Raw genomic sequence first — 26467 nt, 5'->3', positions numbered from 1 at the left:
AGTCAAAAGATATGAGCAAGTGCTTTGAGGAGTGCATGCCCGTTCTATTTCCATATCCATTATCAGCAAACCACTTTACTGAGCATATCATTAACTCATATTTAAAAATAAATAACACACAGTATTTTCTGCTGTGCCCCCATCAGACAGGACATCACCTACTCTAATGGCCTGCTCACACGAGAAAGCTGTTATAACATCTTTAACCTCACTCGAGCATTATGCAGTTTTATCATTGACCTCACCTTCCATTGTGTGATCAAGATTTTCTACATCTACTTGACTGCCTCTTTAATTACAATGGCCCACGCTTAAAATTAAATCCATGGTTGATCATTCTAGTCTAAACCTGCCCTTGTAAGGCACAAAATATCCCCTATTCTCTAGCATCTATAAAAATCTGCATGACTAGGAATTATACAAATAATAAGAGGAATCAAACTAGTTTTCACTGAAGTTTTGTTTTGCTTCTTCAATGGCAATAGCCTAAGGAAACAATGTGTGATAATGGAAGGTTGCATTCTAATGTATAATTAGTTGTGTTATAAAGTAACATTAAGAAAATCTATGATACACATTCTGCTCATCATTTTATTGTGTTGTCAAGGCCGCAAGCTGTTTTTGACACATTTTGAAGCTCTACCTCTCAAAGTAAGGAGACATAAAATCAGATGCTGTAACGGAAAAATAGTAGAAGCTTCTGATCCACTGAAGAGAAAAAGAAAATTGCATTTGCTGTTATCGTGTAAACATTTTCAAAATAAGCTGCACAAATACAAACAATACCCCTGTATGTAAGAGGTTAAACACCCTTCTCTTAGCCTGAAATATTATGACTTTTCCTAAAGTGACCCAGAAATATTTAAACTTTTTTGTTCAGCTCCTGTTTTATGTAACATGGGACCATATAAATGTGATTGTGAATATTTTTGCTCCACAAACAATTAATGTAAAACCTAAAGAATGCACTCTCTCGGCTCTCTGAAAGTTTCATCAAACACCTTTATCAATGACTGATGAGGTGTTTATGAATAAAAAAATCGATTTGTAGTTCAGAAAATTGGTACAGGGAGTAATTTTGAGGGCGTACTGTGAAGAATGTGTCAGAATATTAACACTATGTAAGTTGTTAAAAGATCAATTCACCCAAATCACACACACACAAACACATTTTCTCACTCTCCCTAATGGCATCCACTTTTGCAGATAACTTTTCTGTGCCAAGGTATTGAGATATCTGCCACTGTATTCCACAGCTATGCTGGATGTGAATTGACTAATGTTTGTGCTGCTCAGGGAACTGAAAAATTACATCAGAAAAAAGAAATGTCTCCATTACTTCAGATGATCAACAGAGCTCACTTTGAACAGTTTTCATTTGAACACATATTCAGTAGAAAATATCTGTAAAGACTGACTGCAGGCATGTTATCAGGATACATCTCTGAAGCCTTTCTAAGGAGATATTCTGTACATGTTGTCAAGGGAGTAGCAGGAACTGAATAATAATTCTTCAGTTATTCAGTTAAGAATAAAAAAAGCCTCAGCAAGTGTCCTGGGGGCAGAACAAGGGTGAAACATGAGACCTTAGGCGGGTGGACTGGGGGCTGAACGGAGGGGCAAAGTTGCTCAGGAGGGCGACTGAAAGCCAGGACAGATGGCTGATATCGCTCGGGAGGGCAACTGAAAGTCAGGACAGATGGCCAATTTCGCTTGGGAGGGTGACCGGAAGGCAGGACAGACGGCCAGTGTCGCTCGGGAGGGTGACCAGGAGGACGGCGATAAAGACTGAGCCACTCTTGAGGTCAGCGACAAAAGCTGGGCCACTTTTGGAGGTTGGCAACGAAGGCTGGGCCACTCTAGAGCTGGAGGCCAGAAATGGCAGCCAGCACTAGAAGACTCAGCTGCAGGTCGGGGCAGGGTGCAGGAGAGGCAGACCACTGGAGTGCAGAGCAGGAGGCAGGCAGCTGGAGATCTGACTTGGCATCAGTGAAGATGACTGACTGATGATCTGGGAGGTCTGGCTGTGGGTTGGTGGAGATGGCCAACTGGAGTTCTGACCAGGCGTCAGTAGGGACTGTTGACTGGAGGTCTGGTAAGATGTCGGCAGAGGTGGCCGGTGGAGATGGCCGACTGCTAAAGGTCTGGAAGGAGGTCGGCAGCCGATGGCTGGGAGTCTGGCAGGTGAGCCAGAGAAACAGGAGGCTGCTGAAGCACAACCACAGGAGACAACTGCAACTCAGGAATAGGAGAGTGTTGCAGCTCAGAAACAGGGGATTGCTGCAGCCCAGCAGTAACTGGAGGTTGCGGCATGTCAGCAGGCACAAGAGATTGCAGGAAACAAGACCACAGGGAATGCTGCAGACTCCGGAGGTTGGGCCACAGGGGATCTAGGCAAGGGGCATGGCAGGTCAAGTGCAGCACATACAGGATGTGCTGCATGGAGCCGAAACAGGATCACCAGCGTAAGTGTTCACAATCTCTTTCAGATTAAGCAGAAGTTCCAGCAGCCACAGCTTGGATGAACAAGTGCAGAAAAAAAGCTGCATTGTTCTGCATAATGCTGGAGGTCTCATGGTGGTAGGCAGAGAATTGCTCTACAGCATGCAAGGCTGATTGGCTGGGAAAGACACAGGGAGCAGGGCAGGGCTAATCAACATAATGCAGGGCAGGTGTGAAAGGAAAGTGTGGAAGGAAAATCAGAGCAGGAGGAAAACCCACAGCAGCAGAGAACCAAGAAACCAGAAAACACAGTCCTCATCATAATCAACCAACATACATAAACCAGTCCAAGAAAACATATAAATAAGACACACAGGCGCACCACAACCTGCTCTTTAACGCTTATCTACAACCTCATGATGATGCAGCTCCTCAATCATGGCACACAGAGGCTGCAAATGCAAATCACTCAAATCTACAGAAACAAATGCCAAACAAACTTTTTTTTTTTCATAATGTGTTGAGGATAAGTGAAAGAGAGTCCAGCAATTGAACAAAACCCAGTCAGTCTCCAGATAAGACTGTCTGCTAAATGCCCTAAATGTCAATACAGGGGACATGTGGAAGTAACTGCCTGGTGTATAAATGGTTGCATCCTTGACATCTAATTAGTTGTGTCAAACTCCTCAGTCACATTTCACAACTAGTGTGAAAGCAAACTTCAGTTTCAACTTCAAGGGCTTGCTACCTCTCAGTCCAGTTCAACAAACAGGGAAAACGTCTGAGGGCATCTGGTGGGCTGGTGGAGGGACATAGAGCCATGACACACGTCCTATTGGGAAAAGACCCAGTGCAGAACCAGAACACACTATGGGAAACCATGTAAGGGCTGGGATAGCTTTTGGATCTCCAGGAGGATGTAGTTGCATAGGGAAACAGATGTCTGGGCAGCTGTACCTGGTGTGCTGCCCCCATGACCTAGACCTGGATCAGAAATGGAGAATGAGTGGATGGATACACATGACCAATGTTTCAGTTTTGTGAATTTCTACATTAATTTCCATTTGTAGTAAATGAATTCAAAGTGGATTTAACACAGTGCTGATAGCCGATTTTAATCACTGTTATGACATCACCAGTTGGTTTTAGATTTATGCTCTGTTGCTAGTAGCAACCGTCACTGGCACAGTTCTGTACAGTAACAGTTGCAGATAAACTGACATCGTTACAGGCACGCTTTTGTCAGATCTGTGACCAGGCAAATATTGATAGGCATCTTTTGTCTACCTCACCAATGTCCTAGTTGGAGCATTATTTTTTCACTCGTAATACTTTGTTTCCTGCAGATGAAAATTAGCTATAAGCTAACTCTGGTATAGTACATTAAATGGTAGCATTTATGTTTAACACTGTACATGGTCCCAATAAATAAATAAGACAAGACAGTCAATAATTTTTTGAATCCTGTTTTTGTGTTAGAACATGTTCATTTCAATAATGATAGGTAAAGTTGATGCTGTTGCCACATTCACACTATACATGATGGATGGAAGAAATGGGAAAGATCCCCATGTTTAAGACTTGCATGCGTTCATTAAACAACTCAAGACAGTTGTTTGATTACAGAGTTGGATGTGTGAGGGTTACAAATCTTATAACACTATATCCATAGTAGTAATAACAGCTTAAATACCTTGAATGACGGGTTTTGGCTGATGTGAGGCCTATATGCTATTTTGGTTTTCAGGCCAAGTGCCAAATCAGATAAAGCGGAGCTTTTAGAGAAAATGGTTTCCCAGTCGTAATTAGAACTTGGATGTTGACATAAAAGCTATTTACAAGTTGGGAACTGGTAATTGCAGACAAATCTGATTGGACAAGAATGGGGCATGCCAGTTTTTACTCCTGTGCACAAACGGTACATTTAAGATTCAAGAGGTTTTATTGTCACATGCACAGCGGCACAGCAGATGGCAACATTGAAGGCAGTGAAATTTGGCTTCGAGCTCTATTTCCAATTAGAGTATATAATAAAATGAGAGAGAAGAAGAAGATAACAGAAAAACGAATCAAAATATATACAAATATACATTATATTGCTCACTGTAGATGTGGTATTGCACATAAGCGATGGGTGATAAATACTTCTGATAAAAATAAATATATTGTGTAGTGGGGAAGGAGAGTGTGTATGGGAGAGGAAGAGAGAGACTGTGTGTGTGTGTGTGTGTGTGTGTGTTATGTGCGTTCATCTGGCTCAGGTGCTTCTATACTGCTTGCCTGATGGAAGCAGTGAACAGAGTCTGTAGCGAGGGTGGTTCCTCTGGATGTAGAGGTCCTGCATGGACGGCAGTTCAGACCTCGTGATGTGCTGAGCAGCTCTGATGACTCTCTGCAGGGCTTTGCAGTCCTGCTTGGAGCTGCTCCCAAACCAGGCTGTGATGCAGCCCGAGAGGACGCTCTTAATAGTCCATCTTTAGTCAAAAGTTACAGAGTATCCTCCTGTCCATGCCAAACCCTGAGGAAGAAGAGGCTCTGGTCAGTATGAGTAAGACTCAGTATGAGTTGAACACTTCAGGTCCTCTCTGATGTGGACTCTGAGGAACCTGCTGATTCTCTCTACAGGCGCCTCCTGGATGTAGATGGGGGTGCGTGCTTGCTGTACCTTCCTGAAGTCCAACACCATCTCCTTGGTCTTGTAGACATTGAGATAGAGGTTGTTGTTCTGACACCATGATGTCTCTTACCTCTTCTCTTCATCCTCCTGTGGCTTTATCTTCTTGAGTGGAATCACTTTGCATGCCCTCCAGAGGCATTATGTACTCCAATCCCTAATTAGATCTGGAATAAACAGCAGTTAAGATGTGCCTGCCTGATTTTTTATGCTTTTAGCAGGCTTGTTTCTTCAGCACTGCCATCTATAAGGGACACACAGGGGAGGAAAACAAAGTCTGTCATCAGTGAGAGGGTTTAGCCTGACAGGCCAACATAGAGCCAATCTGCCGTTCTTCAGTCCCATCACTCTCTGGGATCCAGTATAAGCCACGTGGGAACCTGCCATTCGCTTGAATGAACCGAAACAATGCCCTAGCAAATGAAATGCCCATTCCAGCTGTTGTGATTTAAGTGGATATATCTTGCAATAACCACTGTTGTATTTACTGCGACTGTAAACACAGAGCACATGCAACAATGGGAGGAAGAGTGAGCAGACGAGTTTAAACGTGCCCTCATTTAAGAAATTAAGTAATAGTATTAAACAATGTATAACCACAAAGGACAGAAAGAGAAAAATACAAGAAAGAATCACAGCCCTGACATGTCTTGTGTTATATAGTTGTTATGGCTTACATGTACAGTAGAGTCTGAGACCACTTCTGGACCCTACTGTATCTATACACCATCAGACACAGAGCAACACAAGCATCTCATTGCTGTTAAGTGGGAATCAATTAATTGGCCACCTGACAATTAAGTCCTAAGCTTACTGGATGTTCGACTTTCCTCACTAATCAGTGATTTATTTGGCCATTTCTTGCTGAGCAGGTATCATACAGTGTTATTTGTAGATGCGTTTGGTATTACAAGCACGCTGCAAACTACAGGGGAGACACGGGGAGCTTAGCTCTTCTTAATAGGAAAACATAGTTTGAGAAATCTTGGGGTGTCTCTGAAATATTGACAATATGCTACTTTTCCCATACATTTCTATTTTTCTGTATCTTCATCATAATAGATGGGCTTATATTGATGTATGATTCATGCATGAGACAAGTGACCTTTTCACATTTAACTTGATTTAATTTTAATTTCAGAGATATTGTTAAATGCAGGACTAAGAGGGTTAATAACTCCCATTTAAAACAACACAATTTTCCTCAAGTGATGAAAGGAGGAATAATAAATCTTCAGGAAGATACGATGAAGCACTAGAAAAACATAGCTCACAATATCTAAGATCACATGCATGCATTGTACAAACACACAATTATAAAAAACACATGAAAAAAAAAATCCGTCCAGTAAAGATAAGACACCAGTGTCATTACTTCATCACATTTAATACAAACTGACAGATAGACGGGAACTGGTCATCATGCTGGTAATGATGCCCTTCCCTTTTTCCCGCTCTTGTGGGTTGGATTCAGTGATTCCCGTTGAGTTCAAGAGTCTAGAGGAGAGATGCAAAGAGGCTTCCATAACAAAAGGGGTTGGGAATCATGCATCATCATTTAATTGTAGGTAGCCTTTTGTTGGTGCAGTGTTAGAACTGGCCTGACTTGTGCACAACCGCTTTGCAAGTCTTATAGCTCACACACTCTGTTAGCACAATTCTCCAGTTTTATAGTATTTATTTAGTTGGGACCGACCTGCTGGGTCACTATTATTCTATGAAAGGCTGTCAGAAACTCACTCACATCCCGTTAGTTACTGGGTAGGTCGTTCCCCTCTTAATGCTATTGGCCAATTAATGAGAGCGCGCGCTGTAATTGGCCAAAGGAAACGCCAATCACACGGTTTCCTTCCTCCGACCGGTCACACTCACCGCTTCTGTCTGGGCGCGGCAGCACCTTAAATACAGTAGCTGGCTCATTTCACTTCTGTTTCAAACACACCGAGTTTCTACTAACAACAGACTAATTCCTGAGTGGTGAGCTCAGCAGAAAGTCGACGTGAAGTTTGTTGTCCGCCACAGTGAGGAGGACAGGTCAGTGTGGGAGTGCAGCCCAGTGCACTAGTGTATGAACAGTGTTTGGAGGGATAACTGATACAAACTTCAAAGGTTTTCACTCCATGGAGGCCATAGCCGTATGTGAGTTTAACGGGACGGGAGATGATGAACTGAGTTTCAAGCTCGGACAGCAATTAAAGGTAAGTCTCCTGTTATTATTCTTACGAGGAGGATACATAGTTCTATTCACCTGTATTTGAATTATTTAGCATTTATAATCAATGTAACATGAAACTTTGGCATAAAAAATGTATTTACTTGTGCTTTTCCTGCTCTGTTTTGCTTGTTATGGTGGGAAACATTTTCTATTTTAAATTTCTATTGTGAAGAAACACAAAACATTTATCTGCTGTTCCAATAACTTACTGACATGAGCTACACTGTGTATACAGTATGTTAGATGTACTGTGATGCTGATACAAAAGGCCACAGGTGTATAATGTAATATGTAATATTTCTCTGGGATTTGTACATTTCAACAAGTGGTGCACAGATTTACACCAGTATCCTTGATTTACATGTAAACTTTTCATGCTGAGCTATCAGCTCCCTGTGGAACATTTTTGTCATGATTGGCGGACAGGAAGTCTTAAGTGTCCTCCTCCTGCTTTTATCTGATTTTTCTACTGTGAGTGAAATACCAAATGTTGTGTGTATGTGTTTAAATCTGGCAGTAACCTCTCCCATTCCCGCTCTGGGAGCTGGACGAGTCTGTAATTCCTGAAAACTTTTCTTTCAACTCATCATGTTATGAAATAAGTTTTTGTTGAAAGCTTTTACCGTCTGTTAACATTTGTCTCGTTCAAAAACAGAGAAGAATTTACAGTTCGGGGGCCTCTGGACGACTCTTGTTAAAGGGTCAGTTACAAATTGAGCAAAATAACTGGAGCAGAGATTCAACAGGAGCATGCAGTGATGGAGAAATGGAGCATGAAAAGTATTTTCAAAGCCAGAAATCACATTAGAGGATAGTAGTCATGTACAGTAGTCTTTTTTTTATTATACACAAACTTAAAACACATATTCAGTACTCACACCTACAGAGAAAAAACAAAACAAAACAAAAAAAACATTAAAAAAACAAACAAAAACAACAAACATTCCACATATATACACACACATATACAAACATACATATATGTACATACATGTCAAGCATTATATGTAGTTGTGGTACAAAAATAATCACTTATACAGCAATTTAAATGAAATACATCATTGCTAAATACAATATTAATTTATGATAACATAGACATAATTATAGTTCTGTATCCCAAGTTTTTGATATTGTTAAGATCTCCCATTTATTTATTTATGTCTGAGCTTTTGACTCTGCCTTTAATAATTTATCTTTTCCTGCAAATAGTGATGTTTTTTGGAGAATCAAATATACATGTACAGTAGTCATTTGTATTGCTCATTAACTCTATAAATAGTGTGATGCCAGTAATGGACTCTGCTTTTTAAAGACATATTTTATCACTCTGTAGAATCTTTGGTCTACAAATGAAGAAGCTTTTCTGTTTGCTGAGCTGTTGATGTTTAAAAAAAACAATTATTTTCATTATTGATTGATCTGTCGATCATTTCCTTGATTAATCGATTAGTTGTTTAGTACATAAAATGTCAGAAAATGGTGAAAAATGATGATCACCGTTTCACAACCTGACACCTTTTGTTTTGTCCTCAACCCAAAGATATTCAGTTTATTATCAGTGGACTAAAGGAATCAGAAAATGTTCGCATTTAAGACACTAGAACCAGAGAATTATAGCATTTGTCCTATAAATTGATCATCAGAATAGTTTCTGATACATTAATCAAACTATCGTTGCAGCTCTAGTTTCTTCAGACTAGTGTCTTGGTGTAAAGTGTGATCCCTGTCAGAAATACTATGTCTGTTTTTAAAAAAGTTCTCAAATCTAAATGAAATGAAATTGAACAAAACTCTGTCACAATGTGAGGTCCAAATACTGGAATTTCTTCTAATAAAACATTAAAATTATTGATGTCAAGACGATGATGTGAAATCACACAATTAATTTGACATTTTTCCCGCCATAATTACACCTGTATTGGACAAAAGACAACAGACAAAACTGTTTTCCAACCAAAATATGGAGCAGAAACTTGTGTTTTGCAACTTGGCTGCAGCCACTAAAACACGTCCAACTAGAAACCTTATCGCCTGCACAGAAACTGTGTCGACCCTCTACTCTTCTCTCAAAGAAGTCATTTGTAGGAGGAGATCTGCTGCATGGTGGTTGATGATAATAGGAGGGATGTTGATCTTAAAGCTCCAGTCAGAGTCCTGAATTGTGTCTGTCAGCGTCTCGGGACAGCTCTGCTGCAAGCAGCAGGAGGAGGAGGACAGATAGAGAGGGGAAGTACAAGAGAAGTGGATAAAAAAGAGCGTAGAGAAATTATCGGAGCGGCTTCAGGAATGTTGCCTCTTGTTCCAAATTGCATAATAGACCACAGAGGATGGGCCTGTTTGGTCGTCCTTCCTGGATTCATTGGAAGCTTCTGTGTCTTTCCTCTCAAACATACAATCCAGAGCTGCCTGCAACAGGCCTTTCACTGTGAATGTCTCCCCTATAAATGAAAGATAATAAACCATGTGATTCAGTTACTCCTCTCAAACTGCAGAAAAAGGGGCTTGTATGTGATGTACTTAAATGTCTTTTTCATTGTGAGTTAGTAAGACAATGAATTCCTCCTGGGAGTATTTATATATATATATTTTTATCACTGAGTGCGTCTTTTACAAATCAATCAAATTAAAGGTGCAGTGTGTAGAATTTAGTGGCATCTCGCGGAAAGTTACAGAGAAGGAGAACAATTACTTACTGGGTTTTCTTGAGTTTAAACTGGTTCAGGGCTTCACATGGCATTATTATTATTATGGATGGTAGACCCTTTTCAGTGGACTGTGATACTGTGCTGGTAACACTTGCTCTGAGGAATGAGAGTTCTTGCAGTTATTTGGTCCCTGCTGGATTTTGAAATTGATCTGAAATTACAGATAAGAAATGTATCATTTCAGCTCCATGTATCTGTGAATATGTGAGAACTCAGAGGGTTATTCTGAGAGGTGATGCAGTATTGTAGTGTTTCTTTGTCATCCTTTGATTGTGATCGAGCCAGAGAAGAAACTCAAACTTTGCACTAAATCCTTACAGTTCTATGTTGACATACGAGTGATAAAGCCTTCTAGCAGCTATAATATCCTTAAAAAAGTACTTATTTTAACCCAAATCTTGATCTCTCCATAAACTTAACCAAGTGTAACCTAAGCAAAACTTGACCACAGTGTTCTTTCAGCATTGATTAGTAACAGTTGTGATAATGGGGGCGTCTGAATGTTACAGTTTCATTTTTGAGGACTTACATGGAAACACCTTTACATGCTTAAGCTTGTATGAAAAATGGACCCAGCCATCATAACAAAACTACTTTATTATTAGATATCAGCGTCCCACAAGTTGTTCAAACTCACAGAGAACCTGGTTTCAACACATTCATACCCATCTTTATCTGAGCTTGAGAGACAGTCCAGACCTTTGACCTCACAGAGGTTCCTATACCTTTATGCTCTGCTGTTAATCAAGCATTTGATCCGACTTTACACCCTCTGTAGATTTCCAGTGCTCTGACAGGAAGTTGGCTTTATGTAGGGGGGAAGGAAATAAATCCAAATCAAATTTTGGCTTGTATTGAGTGGGTTGCTGACATGGTAATCGGTTTAATCCTCTCTGACAGCCGTACTGCTTCTGCTGTCCCTCAGGCGAGAGCAAAATAAAAGGTGAGGAAGGCAACTGCATTCCACAACCGGGTTTCTAACAGCAAGCAGCAGAAAATATGATGTTTCTGCATGTTGAACAAAACAGAAAGACAGAAAGTAGTAGTTCTAGTCAAGTCATGTCGAACCAAGTGGCTCTGAGTGTTATCTATGCATTCCTGTTCTTATTTATTACACCCCCGTTGTTTTCACAGGTAATTTGTTAGTCGGTCCCTCCCACCACAGGAAATAATGGATTAGTCCTGGAAAGCTGTTGATGTAGCACTTTTCTCCTTATGAAAATAACACGGAGATTATTCGACCAATGAGAGTTTAGTCGGACGACTAATGGACCAGTCGACCAGCAGACTACAGGTTAAACCCATTAAAACAAAATGTACTTATTGGAAAAAACTGAACATCCGACACGTTATTGGGGTTTTTATGCAACGAAAGACTTTTTTTAGGGGACCACAATGTTACAATTAACTTTCATGAACTGAAAACACACTGAAATAGTGATCGCTACGTCTACGCCTGTACTCTACAAATCTAGGGTTACGCCATGGTTACGTTACCTAACCGACACTGTCACCGTGGTAGCAACTTACCTGTGACGGCGCCCACCTGTCACTCAAAGCAGCCCATTCAGGTGAATTCACCCTCTGTACAGTTGTCATGAAAGCTACAGAGACCAAAACTGTTTTTTGTACCAGGCTGTAAATGTGTTTATTTCTGCAGTAAAGTTGAGACATTTTAACATGACGGGTCTTTGTGGATTGACTCACTTCTGGAGCCTCAGATACCCGTTTAAGGAACTGTAGTTTTCCACGTTGGCTTCATTCTTCAGCCCTGGAGGTTGCTGTTTGCTTTGTACTCTATCAGCCTTCAGTTAGACTTCTCTTTGAACTTTTTGTAGAGTGGACAGTGGAGCTGTTTTCCACACACACAAAGGAAGGAATGAATCATCAGAGGGAGGAAAGATTATTAAGTTAAGTGCTGTGGAACACACAGAATGGCGGTTGTGTTGTCAGGCTCTGGTAGTTCTAGGTTTGGATTCGTGCGTGGTGTCCTCACCTTTAGAGTGTTGTGATCATGATTTGACAGAGTGTCGATAGGACCAAGATGAAACAAAAAGATGAAAAATAAAGGTTGTGATAAATGATGGTGTTTATTTTGTAGGCCTGGGATGATTCGATACTATCACAATACTTGGATGCAGAATCAATTCTCAATTCAAACCTGATTCTTCATTGAATGAATAGAAAAGGGGGCGTTACATTCAGTCTCTGCTCCAGTATACTGTGAGCCAAACCATTCACTGCTGTCTGTAGTCCACTGGAATACAAGATGAAACTGTAACCGGCAGATAAGATAAACGGTCCACAGCCTTAGTTAACTGCATTAATTAATGAATTCATCAATTTGAACGCATCAGTTCACCGTGAACCCTCCGTTTGTGCATCCACTCTCACAGCTTCTTAGATCAGAAAGCATAAAGTCATCTGGGTCGTACTTCTGTAAAGGTGAGACTGGTTTTGTTGAGGTATTACAGGTTTGAGACATGTTCCAAATGCAGACGCTGGACGAGCAGGTAAGGTGTAACAAGAAAGTCTTTTATTACAGATACTGGTAGAAATGGAGAGATGGTGGTTGGCTGGTGTTCAGGCTGAGGTGAGGGGGAGGAATCCTGAAGGAATCCTGAGGGTGGTTGTTAGAGGGAATCTGGACGTGTGAGCTTGGCAGGTTGGAGGCGGGCAAGCAGGCACATAATCCTGGAGACAGCAAGACAGCAAGACAGGCTGGCAGGCAGGCGGGCAAACAAACAATCAGACAGCAGGGCAAGTAGGCAGATCGACTGGTGTCAGAGCTGGAAGTGTGGCACACGGACAAGCCTAGAACGGTACAAGGATCTTGCAGGGGCTGGTTATCTGTGCAGAGTTCTTGTAGAGGAGCGGTGATGACTTCATGACAGGCGTTTGCACTGATTCCCAATGATGAGCAGGCGAGCAGAGAGAGAGACAGAGGGCAAGGGGGGGGAACGATCAGACAGGGAGGCTGAAAATAAGAAAAACACACTTCCAACAGGCGAGCAGATGTCATGGAAGAGGGGTCGTTACAGAAGGACCCTTAAAATGAACGCTGTTGAGGTTGTTGTGTTATTAAAAATGGATTTGATAGACTTTTAGCTGAATCTTCATATCAAAAAGCCAGTTATTAGCAGCGCGCACACATCTGGGAATTGAGATGTGAGCAAGATTCAAAGATTCATTTTCAAGCTCAATGTGTTTTATACAGAGAAGATCAAAAAAACCACTTCAGCATTCCTTTAAAAATGTTTGGCTTTCGCTTTGCCAAAGCTTTTTATCTCAAGAAAGTATTTGCTTTATTCTAAGAAATATTTTGCTCGTGTCCCACCAGCAGCAACAATAAGACTCCTGATATAGTACAAGTATCAAAGGAAACTGCACTAATCGTATATCAAAATACTCCTCATCATGTATAGTTTATCCTAAGACTGACTATCATTTCATCTTTAGCTGTGAAAGGTGTAAAAAAATACTTCTCTGTAATACAAAAAAAGTCACAAAAAACCCCCCATAAATGAACAAAGAGCTGAAATTAGGAACCGCTTCAGGTTGAGTCGTTTCTCAATTGTTTCACACAGGATGTGGCTGCGTGAGGCAGATTGATTATGAACGTCTGCTCCCTACACTTCAGTGAAAATGATACAGAATAAGACTTCTCTGTATGGTACTGTTCACATCCCCCCCCCCCCCCCCCCCCCCCCTCTCTTTCGTCTGTTTTAATCCTCATTCATGTCTGAGCTGTACTTGTATCGGCGTCTCGCCGCTTGACTTCAAGAATGTGTTTCTCTTTTTTTTTTTCTGTTTGTCTCCAGCCGGTTACAACATTTGAACTACAGGAATATGAAAACATTTTCTTTAGGTTTGAGTTTTCTAAAAAGCTGTAGCTTTCAGTCTGTCTGGTAATTCATGTCCAAAATCTCATTTGCAACCTTTTACTATTCAACGGTTTTAAAGCAATCCCCACCGGCACTCCAGTAAATCCCTTTACTTATTTTCCTGCTAGAATTCTCCCCAGTCTTATCTTCTGCCCCCCCTCGTCTTCTGCTCTTCTTTGTTCAGGTAAAATGAGCTCATCCAAAGTGGGGGAGGGCATGAATAATTATTTGCGACCTATATTTTAGGTGGAACTTTTGTGTGTGCATATGATGTGTAAAATCACTCTAAAAGTCTTTGTGTTTTCAGACACAATACAGAAGAATAGAAGTGTTTCACGCCTGAATTAGTTCAACTCCCCTTTAAAAAAAACTGAGAGAGTTTCTGTTACCACTTCTGTCTGAAGATGAATATGTGTGTCAACATATTTCACCAGGCAATGTCAGTCTTTTTTTTTTTTCTTTTAAAAAAAAATGACAGGTTTTTTTTGGTGTTATTTTTTTTTGCTAATTTTTGAACGTTGAATTCCTCGTGCACTGTCGTCCTTTTCACTAACTCCACTGTTAGACAGCTGGCTGCTTCTGATTCAATTTCCAATTTATCTTATTGGTTCTGGGTCTTATTTAATCTTGGCTCCAGTTCTTGGTGTATAATTAGAGTAAGAAAAAAAAACATCCGAAATAAAAAAACATTTTTATTTTCAGCAGTTTTTAAGTAGACATAAGTCTCTTTGTCAGAAATGATTAGATATTGTTTGTGTTATAGCAGTGTGGCTCCAGTCTGTTGGTCAGCTGATCCACCACTTCGGTCCAGACTGAAGTATGATGGAGACCCAGAGCCCTGCAGCGTGGTGGAAGTCATATCCAGCTCTGGCTGTGACTTAAACACGTGTTTCAGGCTCAGACAAAGGACCTTCCTGCTCGATCAACCTGGTTTCTTTGATTTTGGGTGTCATGTCTTCAAAGACCTATACTCAGCTCATTAAAGCTCCCTCACAAGAAACAGACCGGATGAGTCACCGTGTCTAACAATGTGTGTGTGTGTATGTGTGTGTGCTCACCTCTTTATTTCCTGTATTATCCATATATAAGTTGGCTGTGTGGGTGAAGTGTTGCTTGTATGTGCAATGTACCAATTTTGTTTGTGGAGCGCCCTCATGCTATAGATGAGATGAAGATGGAGACACACACACACACACACACACACACACGCTAACACATACAGCACACATCATTATAAAAACTAAAGGGACATTTAGGCCCGTTTTAGGACATTTATTAATCATTTCATCTTTTGGAAACAAAGCCACTCCTTCTTGCAGGATCAGTGTCATAAATGATATTTTTCTGTCTGTGAGTAATTTTTCAGAGGGACACAGACTCTGATATTCATTTGACACAAAGAAAGTGCCAAGCAGAGCTGAACAGCAGCAGATGTAAACATGCTGGCAGGAACAGATATGATCATAAAAATAACTACAGGCACATAAAGACACACCCACACACATGTTACTCAGTGCTGCAGTTCACTGGAGGCTATAAACGCAGTAATTGATACACAGGAAGCAACGATCAGAAGGAAAAATTCACACAATTCTGATATTATTAAGATTTTATGAATATCATAAATTTAGACAAGAGTAAAAACTCACTTTTCCTCTAAACTACATCATTCTTCTCACTCTTATGCATCTACATATTTCAGACGTTCTGTATTCTTTCATGCTGGAGCATCTTTTTAAAAACGCTTGTCTTTGGCACAGGGCAAAAAACAGAAACTGGGGCAGATGTTGTATACAGTATGCATATTATTTTTCACAAGAATGGAGAACGTGAGTGTGACTACGAGCTTGAGGCTTTTCACTGTTTTTGAAACAAATGGATGCACAAGTTAGCATTGATTAGATACGACATAGATTGGGTGCATTGCTTGTACAGTACAATCCTGAAAATAGAAGTAGTCATACTTTTTAGAGGCTCTTCCCTCCCTGAACGTTCAGTCATAGTTAGTTTGAGTTTTGGTTGCCACCAGATAAAGGCTACCAGCAGTGGTTCTCCAGTGGTTTCCAGTGGTCACTACAACTTAAATCCTTTATTTCACCATAAACCTGCAAAAAGGATGCTGAAGAAAGCTGCTCTGTCAGTTTATATGTTTCCAACAAGATCCACTAAAAGTCAGATACAGAAAAAAGGAATCTGTAGCTATTGGTAATGCATAATGCATCACATCTCTGCACTTGATGGACTGAAAGAAAAAAAAGAGAAAAGAAATCTACTTCTATACATCCTCTGCCTGCCTGCCCTTCGTCCTGTCAAAGTCTCCTGATTACATCAGTGTTTGTATCGCATCAGCTCTCAGATGTATTTTGCTTTGGATAAAAGCGTCTGCTAAATGAAATGAAAAAAATCATTTGCATTAGCGCCGGTGGCAGATCCAGATCACTCACCTTGTTTAAGAGACTTCCTGCCAAGTCTGAAAGCACTCATTTGAATCATCATGGGTTGTAAATGAGCATGTCTGGGAGAGTCAGTGTAGATCTGATTTCTGCAAATATCATACATTTCAAGACTAAACTCTGATGTTTCTGTCTGTTTTGTACTTCTATACTGTATCCAACAGTCTAGAAAATTTGTGTTAGAAATCCTAAAGATATGAAGTTGCTTTTGTTTCTTGAGTGGTCAGTCTCGGTGCATCAGGCTCAGATCTGCCATCATTCATTTCAAGTGTGAAAACAGTCTTTTATTTAATTCCCACCCACAACAGAAAATATTCAGTGTCTGATAAACAGGTATTATCTACCTGGGTGTTGTCTGTGATAGCCACACACATAAAGCCAGTCCAGACTGTCTGCCTCACTTTGCCTCCTTCTGTCTCCTCAGAACGGCGCCTCAAACCCCAGCAGGGGGGCCGAGGACTGGTGTCGGCTGGTTTTAAATTGTGGGGTTAGAATAGTATAATTAAGCCTGTCTGTTGTATAAATATTAAGACTGACTTAATTTGAGGTAGGAAAGTTAGCCGTCTCTCCTCCTGGCTGAGCCTGAGGCAAGGTGACTCGCTCGCATTAATCTCAACCATGAGATCAGTTGTTTTTCTCAGCTTTTGGGGGGGGGGCGGGGGGGGTCCTCCTCCAGTTTTCTTTTTTGGATTCTTTTACCATATTCTTAAAACGTTTGTGAACATCTTTGATGGTTCTACACACCATTGGATTTATGCAGTTTACCTTTTGATTTACTTGTCGCTTCAGTATTGTATTCCTCTAGCAGATACAGGTTTTCAGTAGGCATCGGCCATTTTTTCTCTTCTGTGTCTTATTTCACCCATAATGCATTGTGCCACAGGCTATCTGACTATTACGTTAGTCACTCATAGGGAGGTTTTATGCAACAGGTCTGTATTTTAAGGAGTGGAATCGCTCTCTGCAGTCTTTCAGCAGTCCTGCAGTTTCACAGTTCGGTCAGTCCTTGATAACATCACTGGACTTCTTATGTGGATAAAAATGAACATCCTGTTTGCTCCGTTATCTTGTCCATTTATTCCTTTTCTCTTAATTTCAGTGCATCTGTCTTATTTTCTGTCATCTCTGCAGATTATGACTGAGACTTCTGACCCAAACTGGTACAAAGCGGAGCTGAACGGGAGGGAAGGCCTTATTCCCAGGAACTATGTCACAGTGAAACCACACAAGTAAGTCATGATTGAAAGACATAATAAACATTGTTGACCATTGTTTTCATTATTGCAACAGTTCAGAATCCAAAGATATATCACTGTAAGACATTTACAATGACTGGAAGCAGCAAATATTTAGTATTTTTACTTGACCTATGACTCAAAAGATGAGTAAGCTCTCTTATCAAACCTTTTATCAAGTCAGTTGAGTCAAAGATGGTTTGTGAATAAAATGACGCATCACTCTGTTACACCCCCCTCAGTTTGTTTTTGTCTCACAGTGGTAACTCATCTCTGGAGAAATGATGGAACTTTAACTCACAGTTAAACTTTGATTCATGTCGGCGTTTTTTTTATCGTATTAACTTCATAGTTCTGAATCAGGACCTTCAGTAGTTGTAGAAAGTAGCTGCTGGACAATTAAATGTGTCAAATACATATAATTAACAATTCATAAATTATCAAGGTCACTTTAATTTAAGAAAAAACACAATAATTAAGATGAACAGACACTGGCCTAAGATTAAAAAAAGACACACATCTCACTTTACATGTTATCCGAGTGTCTCACTGTCCTTCATGACTTGTCTGTTAATAAGTTTAACCGATAAGGGAGTGAAGAGTGTGGGTGTTCCCATAATCCTCCCTGCTGCTTTAACTAAATATTTGAGCCCACTGTTGGGTTCCTAAACCAGCTGGTAATACCACATAATAATAATACTATAACATAAATGGACTCTATGGTAGCTCTATAGAAGACATCAAAAACTATGAGTCTATGAAGGAAACGAAGCTGCCGATGGATAAACTCACCGTCAACGTGGACGCCTGAATATTTATAATTAGTGACAACAGAGAGAATTATGACAACAGAGCTATGATTTCCAATGAATCTAGGATCTAAAATCGTTTTTCTCGTACATTAATGTGCAGATAATGCTCATCACACCAGTCTACGAACCTGTCCACTTCAGCTCTGTAGCTGCTAATTGCTTGTGAGAATAACAGTGTCGCCTGGAAATTTCACAAAAAAATTGATTATATGCTCGATTATGCTGCTCATGTCACAGATTATGAACATTAATTAGGCTGCCACTAAAAACTGTAATGTTTCTCCCTTTCCAGCCTAAAGGAGATGATTAGATTATATTAGCCTTTAGTTATTAGAAAGTGTTGAAAGGTAAAACTAATTAGATTCTAGAAGTCATTTGAGAGCATTTTGATTCAATAAGTGGATATAAAATGTTATCTAACCATCCCTATCTATTATCCACTTAAAGGTTATCTATGAAGCAACATTGCTCCATAATTTCACAATTATACACACTTAGTCCTGAAGGAACTTAAAATCTTATACTGGTGACCAGTGATCAGCTGGCACAGTGGAGTGATTTAAGATTATCACCATAGTTTAGTTAATGGAGTATCACTTTATTCACTTCACAGACCTGACGAAGGTTATGACCCTCTAGCCTGCCTACGCTCTGTTGTGTAAAAGTAAAGGAGGATTCGGTGCAACAGTGTGGTCTGAAGATCTGAGGGAGCCCGATGAAGCAGATCTGTTGTTTAGCCTGGATGTGTGTCAGCTCCTCGTGGTGTCTTTGGTTTTGGCTCCACACCATCCGTCTATCTGTGTAGAAGGTTCCCTTGTGGTGCCCGGACGTTTTCTGCTGACTCAGCTGCTTCTCGCTGTTCCCTTTGGTCATATGTAGCCTTCTGTAAATAATCCAGGGAATTAACTTGAACTTTAAAATATTTAATGAAGCTCGGTGCATACTTTTTTGTATACCATAGTTTTAGAGAGAGAGAGAGTAGTGTTGGTGTGTGGTTTTCCTGACTGTGGGCAGGCTTTTCTGATTGCTTGCATGTCTGAACCAATACAGCTTTCACAGTATTTTATGACACATGAATTAATCCAAGGTTGTTTTTTTTTAAATGCAGCAGTTGTGCAGAATCTGCACAAAGGACAAACAAGGAAACTGAATAATAAATCATGATGTAAAGATCGGGTTTTAGGTAGAACACTAAATATGATTTCAATATCTCTAGATGTAACTCAACAGCACAAATTCAGGGCTTTCTTATTTAGAGTAAAATCAATATTATAGCAGTCATGTTTAGTGCTAATAAGCAAATATTAGTGTGGTGACACACTAAAGCAGAAGCTGCTTCTGTAGCATGGCTGTAGACTCTTGTCTTGTTAGGATTTTGGGGTTGGCAGACTATCAAAACCACATTGACTGCGAGTCTCACACATAATTACTTTGACATCCAATCACTAAATCCAATCATGTAGCGAACCAGAAACATGAAATGAAGCACAGATGTGGCTACAAAAACCCATCATCTCACCAAACAAACCTCACATAGTGCAAATAATAGAAGCCAGGTATAAACCCTAATATCTGCTCATATTATGAGTGTGTATGAGTCCGGACGAGGCTTGAGTGGTATCTATTCTTTCATATCTTCCTGACATTTTGCCGGGGTTTACAGGATATGATGATGATAGAAGTCATTGTAGCGTGTATGACATTGTCAAGCGTACAATGCTGTGTGTCTGATATGTAATTAGCCTACTTAGACAAGTCTTACTCATGGCCTATAGAATAATGAATAGATAGGAAATAAACACTCTTCTTCCATAGATTCTTGTTGGAGGACACTTGTCTCCACAGTGGGCAGAGTGGAGATGATGTGTGGGTGGTGGCGGTTGAATATAATCATGTGGCTAATAAACTGCTTTTGTAGTTGGATGAAGTCATCTCAAGATAAAGTTATACTATTTTCATGATTCCATACCACCTCGCAGTCACCATCTTTCCCAGCTCAGCTGCATGTTCCTCCAGTAGAAACTGACCTCTGGTGGTGAGTGCTGTGCACTACAATACATCACCTCAGTACAGCAGCTCTGTATCAGTTTCATAGAAAGAAAATCATACCTAAATACCCTGGTATACCATAACACCTCGATACTGCCCAAGCCTAGTCTGGACCTGTCTTTTTCATCACATGGCATTACAGATGAAAGGAAGCAATATTGATGTATTTACTGTTATTAACCTGAATGTATTTTGGCCACTTGTCCATCATGTGTTGAAGTGGAACGCCACAGCTCATACTGCCAACTTCGGTGTCGACATTTTTGAGTTTATGAGTTTTATGACAACGGCTTCCCAAACATACCATATGTTTAGTTTCTTTAAAATGTGTGCTGTTAGTACAGGAGTAGCAGGTTCTTCAGGTCCTCTGAAGGACACATCTGCATGGTCTCTTGTCTGTGTTTCTGCATAAACAAGTTGTGAATCATTAAACAAGGAGTGTAATGAAACTATTGTATGAGTCAGGTATTGTCAACCTATATATTTGCTATTAAGACAGTCCTGACTCTTCAGAGTTATTGAGTAACTTGTTCCACCAATAAGAAACCCTCTCTCCCCATGACTAATAACAGTATTAAAAGTAGCTCTGAATGTGTAGTTCTTTGCCCTCAAAGGCAGCTTTGAGCTTTCAGTTATTTTTGTGCTGCTTGCTTTTTGACAGGTGGTTTTATGGGAAGATTCGTCGAGTCGAAGCTGAAGAACTGCTGAGCAAACAGAGAGTGGATGGAGCCTTTCTCATCCGGGAGAGTGAGAGCACTGTGGGGGATTTCACGCTTTCTGTCAAGTCAGTAGTCATTTCAATTACTCCACCACGAACAGCTGTTGAACCCACACTTGTCTTCCCTGATGTTTCTTTTCAGTCGACACACCTGATTCACATTCACACAAGTTGTTGATTCTTACTTTATCTTTGTCATTTCCTGAAAATAACCGTCACCGTGCGCTCTAAATGAAAAACTCTGTTTACAAAAATTGGTTTAGAAAAGTGGAAAACATCATCCTTTTATGCGTGACATACTAAAATCTATCACTTTGTTTATGCTTTTGAAAGGCTGCAGAGTTTCTCCCTCACAGTGACTGTCAGACAGACAGAGACAAAGAATTACAGCAGTGATTTCATCCGTCTCGGTTCTGCAGCCTTGACTTGACCCAGCAGACACATTTCACACTCACCGTTTTTACAAATCAAAACTTACTTTCAAGTCTAATCTCAGGAACATCGCTGTCTCGAACGCATAAAAACGAGTGAAAGGTGGTGAAGCGGTTCGTATTCATAATTTAAAATCTAATTTAAAACGTATTCACTAACTGTTGCTGTTAGATTATCGACTGATAGAGATTTGTTGCCAGTTGAGAAGCTGCTCTGGTATTGCTGCTCTGGTATTGCTGTGCTGGTATTGCTGTACTGGTATTGCTGTGCCGGCTCACTGTCACACTGTCATGACTTACTGGGACACCCTAATAGAAAGGAGCTGTTGTTAATGTGATGATATGAACGTAATCTGAATAGAAGAGTGTGTTGTTTTCTCTCTCTTTGTCTTTTATCAGCTTCTCTCTCTCTCTCTCTCTCTCTTTCTCTCTCTCTCTTTGAGAAAAGTGTTCAGTGACAATCTGACAGCTGAATCCTTGATCTTTTAACATTTTGTCAAAACAAGCTGTCACCGACTCTCGCGTGTATGTGATGGCGGAATGTGACCTCACCGGGTCTCACTCTCGTTTATGATGCAACTCAATGAAACGCATGTTGGGCTTCGTTCTCACAGCCTCTCTTGTAGCGCAGCCAAAGTTACCTCCAGCACTTTAACGCTAACGAGTCTGTGTTTTATTACATTTGCTTCTTCTTCTTTGGTTATTGGTATTTTGTTTTGTAGTTGTGCAGATGAATTTTCTGACACTTGTTTGATTTACATTTTTTTATGTACTCAGGTGTCCCTTGAAAATTAGGTTACAATCTCAGTTGGCTTTACCCAATAGACCAAGATGAATGTTGTGGAAAAATTGATTAATTTATTTGATTTGTTTAAGTTGTTACTGAAGTACTTTTTTTTATTTTCAACACTTTTGGTTATTATAAAATCATTCAAATCCCCTGGTTTAGTTTTCCATGTAACAAATCATTTCCCTGCTGTTTGTAACATCTGAAGGATTGTTCTGGTTATGGTTCACTGTTTCTCCTGTGAATCATCTTTCACACATCAAAGGTTCATTTTAAAGTTGAAAGTCTGTGAAATCCTGTGTGTGTGCGGTGCTTTGAGTTTCTTCAGGAATCATTTTATCTTTGAATTAATGATGACGTCCCTCCCACAACACATTTTCAGTTTTACATCATTTACTACACTCTGTATTCAGTTGCAATAATACTACCAAGTTTTAACAATGTCGCTGTCCTTCATGTTTCCATCCTCTGCAGGACCGGCAGTGACGTCCAGCACTTCAAGGTCCTGCGTGACGGCTCGGGGAAGTATTTCCTCTGGGTGGTTAAGTTCAACTCGCTAAACCAGCTCGTGGAGTATCACTACACCAGCTCGGTGTCCCGCAGCCAGACCATCATGCTCCGTGACATGGAGGAGATCCAACCACAGCAGGTCAAACACATGATGATGATGATGATGATGATGATGATTTCATATTCAAATGTGAAAGAAGAATAGAGTGTTCTTTATTAATACATCTTTTTATCTTTTTTCATGTAGAGCACGTAACTCTCACACCGACTGGTGGAAAGGAACACGCAACGGACAGACAGGCACTTTTCCCCCCCGCAATTATGTGAACCCAGTCAAATATCAAAAGTAACCTTACCTGATGAAACGAAAAGCAAAAGAAAGATGTCTTGAACATCGGGCACGGACAACGCATACCAAGCTCCGACTTCACTGAAGAAGCAGAACGCCGCCACCTGTTCTGCTTCAAAACGAAGAAAAGAAAGAAGAAGAAGAAGAACTGCAGGGACAGATGAAGGACACAGCTGAGCTGCACGGATTGAATATGTAGCAAAGAGGGTTAGGCCTTGGGTTTTGTGTGGATTAATCATTGAATTTGGTGGCAGTAACAATAATTTCTTCTACTGATGCACTATTTTGTGTTTTGTCACCTTTTAAACAACCTGCCAGTGAGTCATGTCTGCTAAAAACAGACCAATGACGAGTTGAGGAGACCAAAGACTAATGTGTTTATCATGAACCCTCCTTTGGGATGCTGGATAAGAGTTTTATTATTATTATTATTATTATTATTATTATGTAATGTATGGGGTGTTTAATTTTAATAGTGGGATCCTTGATGGTTGTTTTGTATGTTGAGAATCCGTCTGATTGTTTTCAGCAACTTGTTGAGCAGGAAAAACTCAGTAGGCAGTTTGATTTTAAATCTCATTTGTAAAAAAAAAACAAATCAGCAAAGCAATTTATATTCATATCTTCAGTAAAAAAGAACATTTTGCTATTCATATTTTCTCTTTCAAATATTTGTTGAGCACAACTTTTGTTCTTGTGCGTGTGAAATTTTACTGGATGCGTTCGCTCCTCGTTTACATATCTCATTATTTGCCAAAAGGCAAATCACATCCCTTGAAAAAAACCCTTGTTTATAAATGCTTTTTTTGAGATATGAAATGTTGCAATCTTCAGGGAGAATTTGAATTGATTTAATAAGTTGAATTCATAAATAATCATGCAGGGCTCATTTTCACTATTTTTTTTTATAATCCCACTTTTTCTCTGCTGCAAATAGTTACTTGTAAGAATGAATGTGTTTTGTTGTAATGATGATTAACTGTGTGTTGCTCTACAGAATTACTTGACAAACGCTTGCATGTGAATTTTATTTTGTAGTGTGCATTGTGGTGTGTGTGAGGAGAAAGGGCTTCTTTATTTTTTACTAACATACATACATACATAAAAAAAAAAGTACATGAGCATCCTCCTTCATGTTTTATACTTTCCAATAATTTGTGTCTGACTTCATGTTCCCACGAGGAATGGTACTGCAGACTGTGAGGATATTGTTTCATAACGCCATGCTGAGTCAAGGGAAAGACTGACAGGGAGGAGAGAGGGAGAGTTGTGTGATATCTACATTTGAAGTCATCATTTTTCTCTGTCACAGTGTTGAGGCAATTAGCTATGACATCATACACTGTCAATTGCTTAACCAACTTCAGAAGCAACAAGTGCAAATGTCACTAATGTCTGGCCTCTGTCAGAACCGGCAGTCTCTTAGATCTTTTCAAAACAAGTCATGAGATGAAATAATGTTTTCTAGGGAGATTCAGTAATACACATGATCGAGTCTCATTTTATTCCCTGTCAATCGTCTGCACAGATATCCTGCATCGTTTCACAGCTCTGCATAACATTATGTGTAACTGCATGGTGGTGACATGCAGTCACATACTGCACGAGATCTATAGAGCAGGTATGGATGTGTATGAACAGTAAAATACAATGTTTTGCAGTTTAAAATTTGGGTTGAATGTGAAATGTCAAGTAGAAAGCAATAAAATGTGTTTGAAAGGCATGTTTCGCAGACTCAGTCTTGTGCTTTATTTGCAAAAAAAAAAAAAACCCTGAACATTAGGTTCTTTGTTTTTGTGACAGGAATGAAAGCTAATGCACCATACTTCCACCCATATGTCCCTTGCGGATGACAACTGCAATGTATTTCTTCCATGGTTACAGTGAGCCTCTGCTGGAACTGGAGTTCATGCTTTGGTAGCGAGCAGTGAACCCACAGCTTTATTAACTGCTGCCAACATGCAGCTCAAAGCTGAATTCCCTGTGAAGTACGAAAGAAAAGATAAATCACAATCAGGGATTTCCTCACATAAAAGCAGTCAGGAAGAAGTCAGCGCTCCAAATCTTCTTTATATTCAACTATGGCGGATGCACACAGGGCCATAGACAGGGCGGATTTAACACCATCAGCGTTCTGGTTGCTATGGTCACCCATACTGATGTTTGCTCTTCCAACCTCCCTGCAACCGTATCTGCTAGAAATTATGTTACAGCCCACAACTAATTTGCGCCAAAATATTTGATGTGCACCACAGTCCGCTTGTAGTGATTGCATTATTAAACTTTATATGGTTATATTAAGGCACCTGCTCAAAGTTAGGCAAAGATCCTGCGTTGTCACTGACAGCCTCCCAGGCAGATGTGCCCTTTTTTGCTCACTTTTCTTTGTCCTTTCATTGCAATTGTACCAAGACTTGATTGGCTGTCCACAAGGGCAGTAATAGAGTTTCACAGGATACACAGTTCACAAAAACTTTATATTGCCTGTGCAGATGTCGGTCCAGATGAAGACCTAAAAGCACTTTTTTCCAATTTCTAGCTCATCACTAAATAACACTCAGGCTTCACCAATCTGCTTCCAATCTGGGGTGTAATGCTTGCCTGGAAGCCCCGTTTTCCACTTCTTAACTTCTGCTTGAAACATGAATTTTGTGTCATGCCAGCTGCCTGCACAGTGTGAATCTCCATTTTGGGTCCCAAGTTAAGATGAGAAAAGCATCTCTTAATTGTGCAGAAAATAAATAACTTCTTATCAGCCTCCTCATTCTCCATATTCTCCTGAACTGAATGAACTCTATTAATGTGTCACTCCTCACAACACAAACCATACAAGACAAGATACAAGAGTGTTGAGGACCACTCCAAAATTTGGTGAAACACACACATGTACACACACTAAAACAAAACAAAGTGCTGCTTTATTTCACTGCTAAATGTGGCAACACATAGTCAATACAGACTGTAGGTCTATGAGCTGTTAGCACCACCACATGGCCACACCAGTAAAATGAGCTGTGAGATACAGATTTGAAATAATTAGATTCAAGAGAGGCAGATCGATGGTTCCTACCTGGTAGCAAAGCATGGAGGGAGCAGACTTTGCAGATGCAGAGGAGTAACAGCTGTAGGAGGAGGAAGAGGAGTGGGATTTGGCTGCTTCAGAGAGTTGCTCCTGGCAATATTTGGCAAAACTAAAGTTCATT

At 40.2% G+C, this 26467-nt stretch overlaps 1 protein-coding gene across 1 annotated transcript; it reads left to right on the top strand.

Moving 5' to 3' along the window:
- The first annotated feature begins 6977 nt into the window (after positions 1-6977).
- On the top strand, positions 6978-24684 carry grb2a (growth factor receptor-bound protein 2a). Its single transcript, XM_044346679.1, has 5 exons — positions 6978-7314; positions 17505-17602; positions 21131-21253; positions 22880-23054; positions 23163-24684. Exons 1-5 carry the CDS (start codon positions 7237-7239, stop codon positions 23169-23171), a joined length of 483 nt encoding a protein of 160 aa, XP_044202614.1. The 5' UTR covers positions 6978-7236; the 3' UTR covers positions 23172-24684.
- Positions 24685-26467: the final 1783 nt, after the last annotated feature.

This window comes from Thunnus albacares, chromosome 3, assembly GCF_914725855.1.
Source record: "Thunnus albacares chromosome 3, fThuAlb1.1, whole genome shotgun sequence".
In the NCBI taxonomy this organism is placed as follows: domain Eukaryota; kingdom Metazoa; phylum Chordata; class Actinopteri; order Scombriformes; family Scombridae; genus Thunnus; species Thunnus albacares.
This window is presented reverse-complemented; position numbering and strand designations above follow the sequence as displayed.

Coding starts and splice junctions, on each gene's coding strand:
- grb2a (XM_044346679.1), top strand. CDS start 7,237: ATGGAGGCCATAGCCGTATGTGAGTTTAACGGGACGGGAGATGATGAA. Junction 7,315..17,504: donor AGCTCGGACAGCAATTAAAG/GTAAGTCTCCTG, acceptor TCATCTCTGCAG/ATTATGACTGAGACTTCTGA. Junction 17,603..21,130: donor GTCACAGTGAAACCACACAA/GTAAGTCATGAT, acceptor GCTTTTTGACAG/GTGGTTTTATGGGAAGATTC.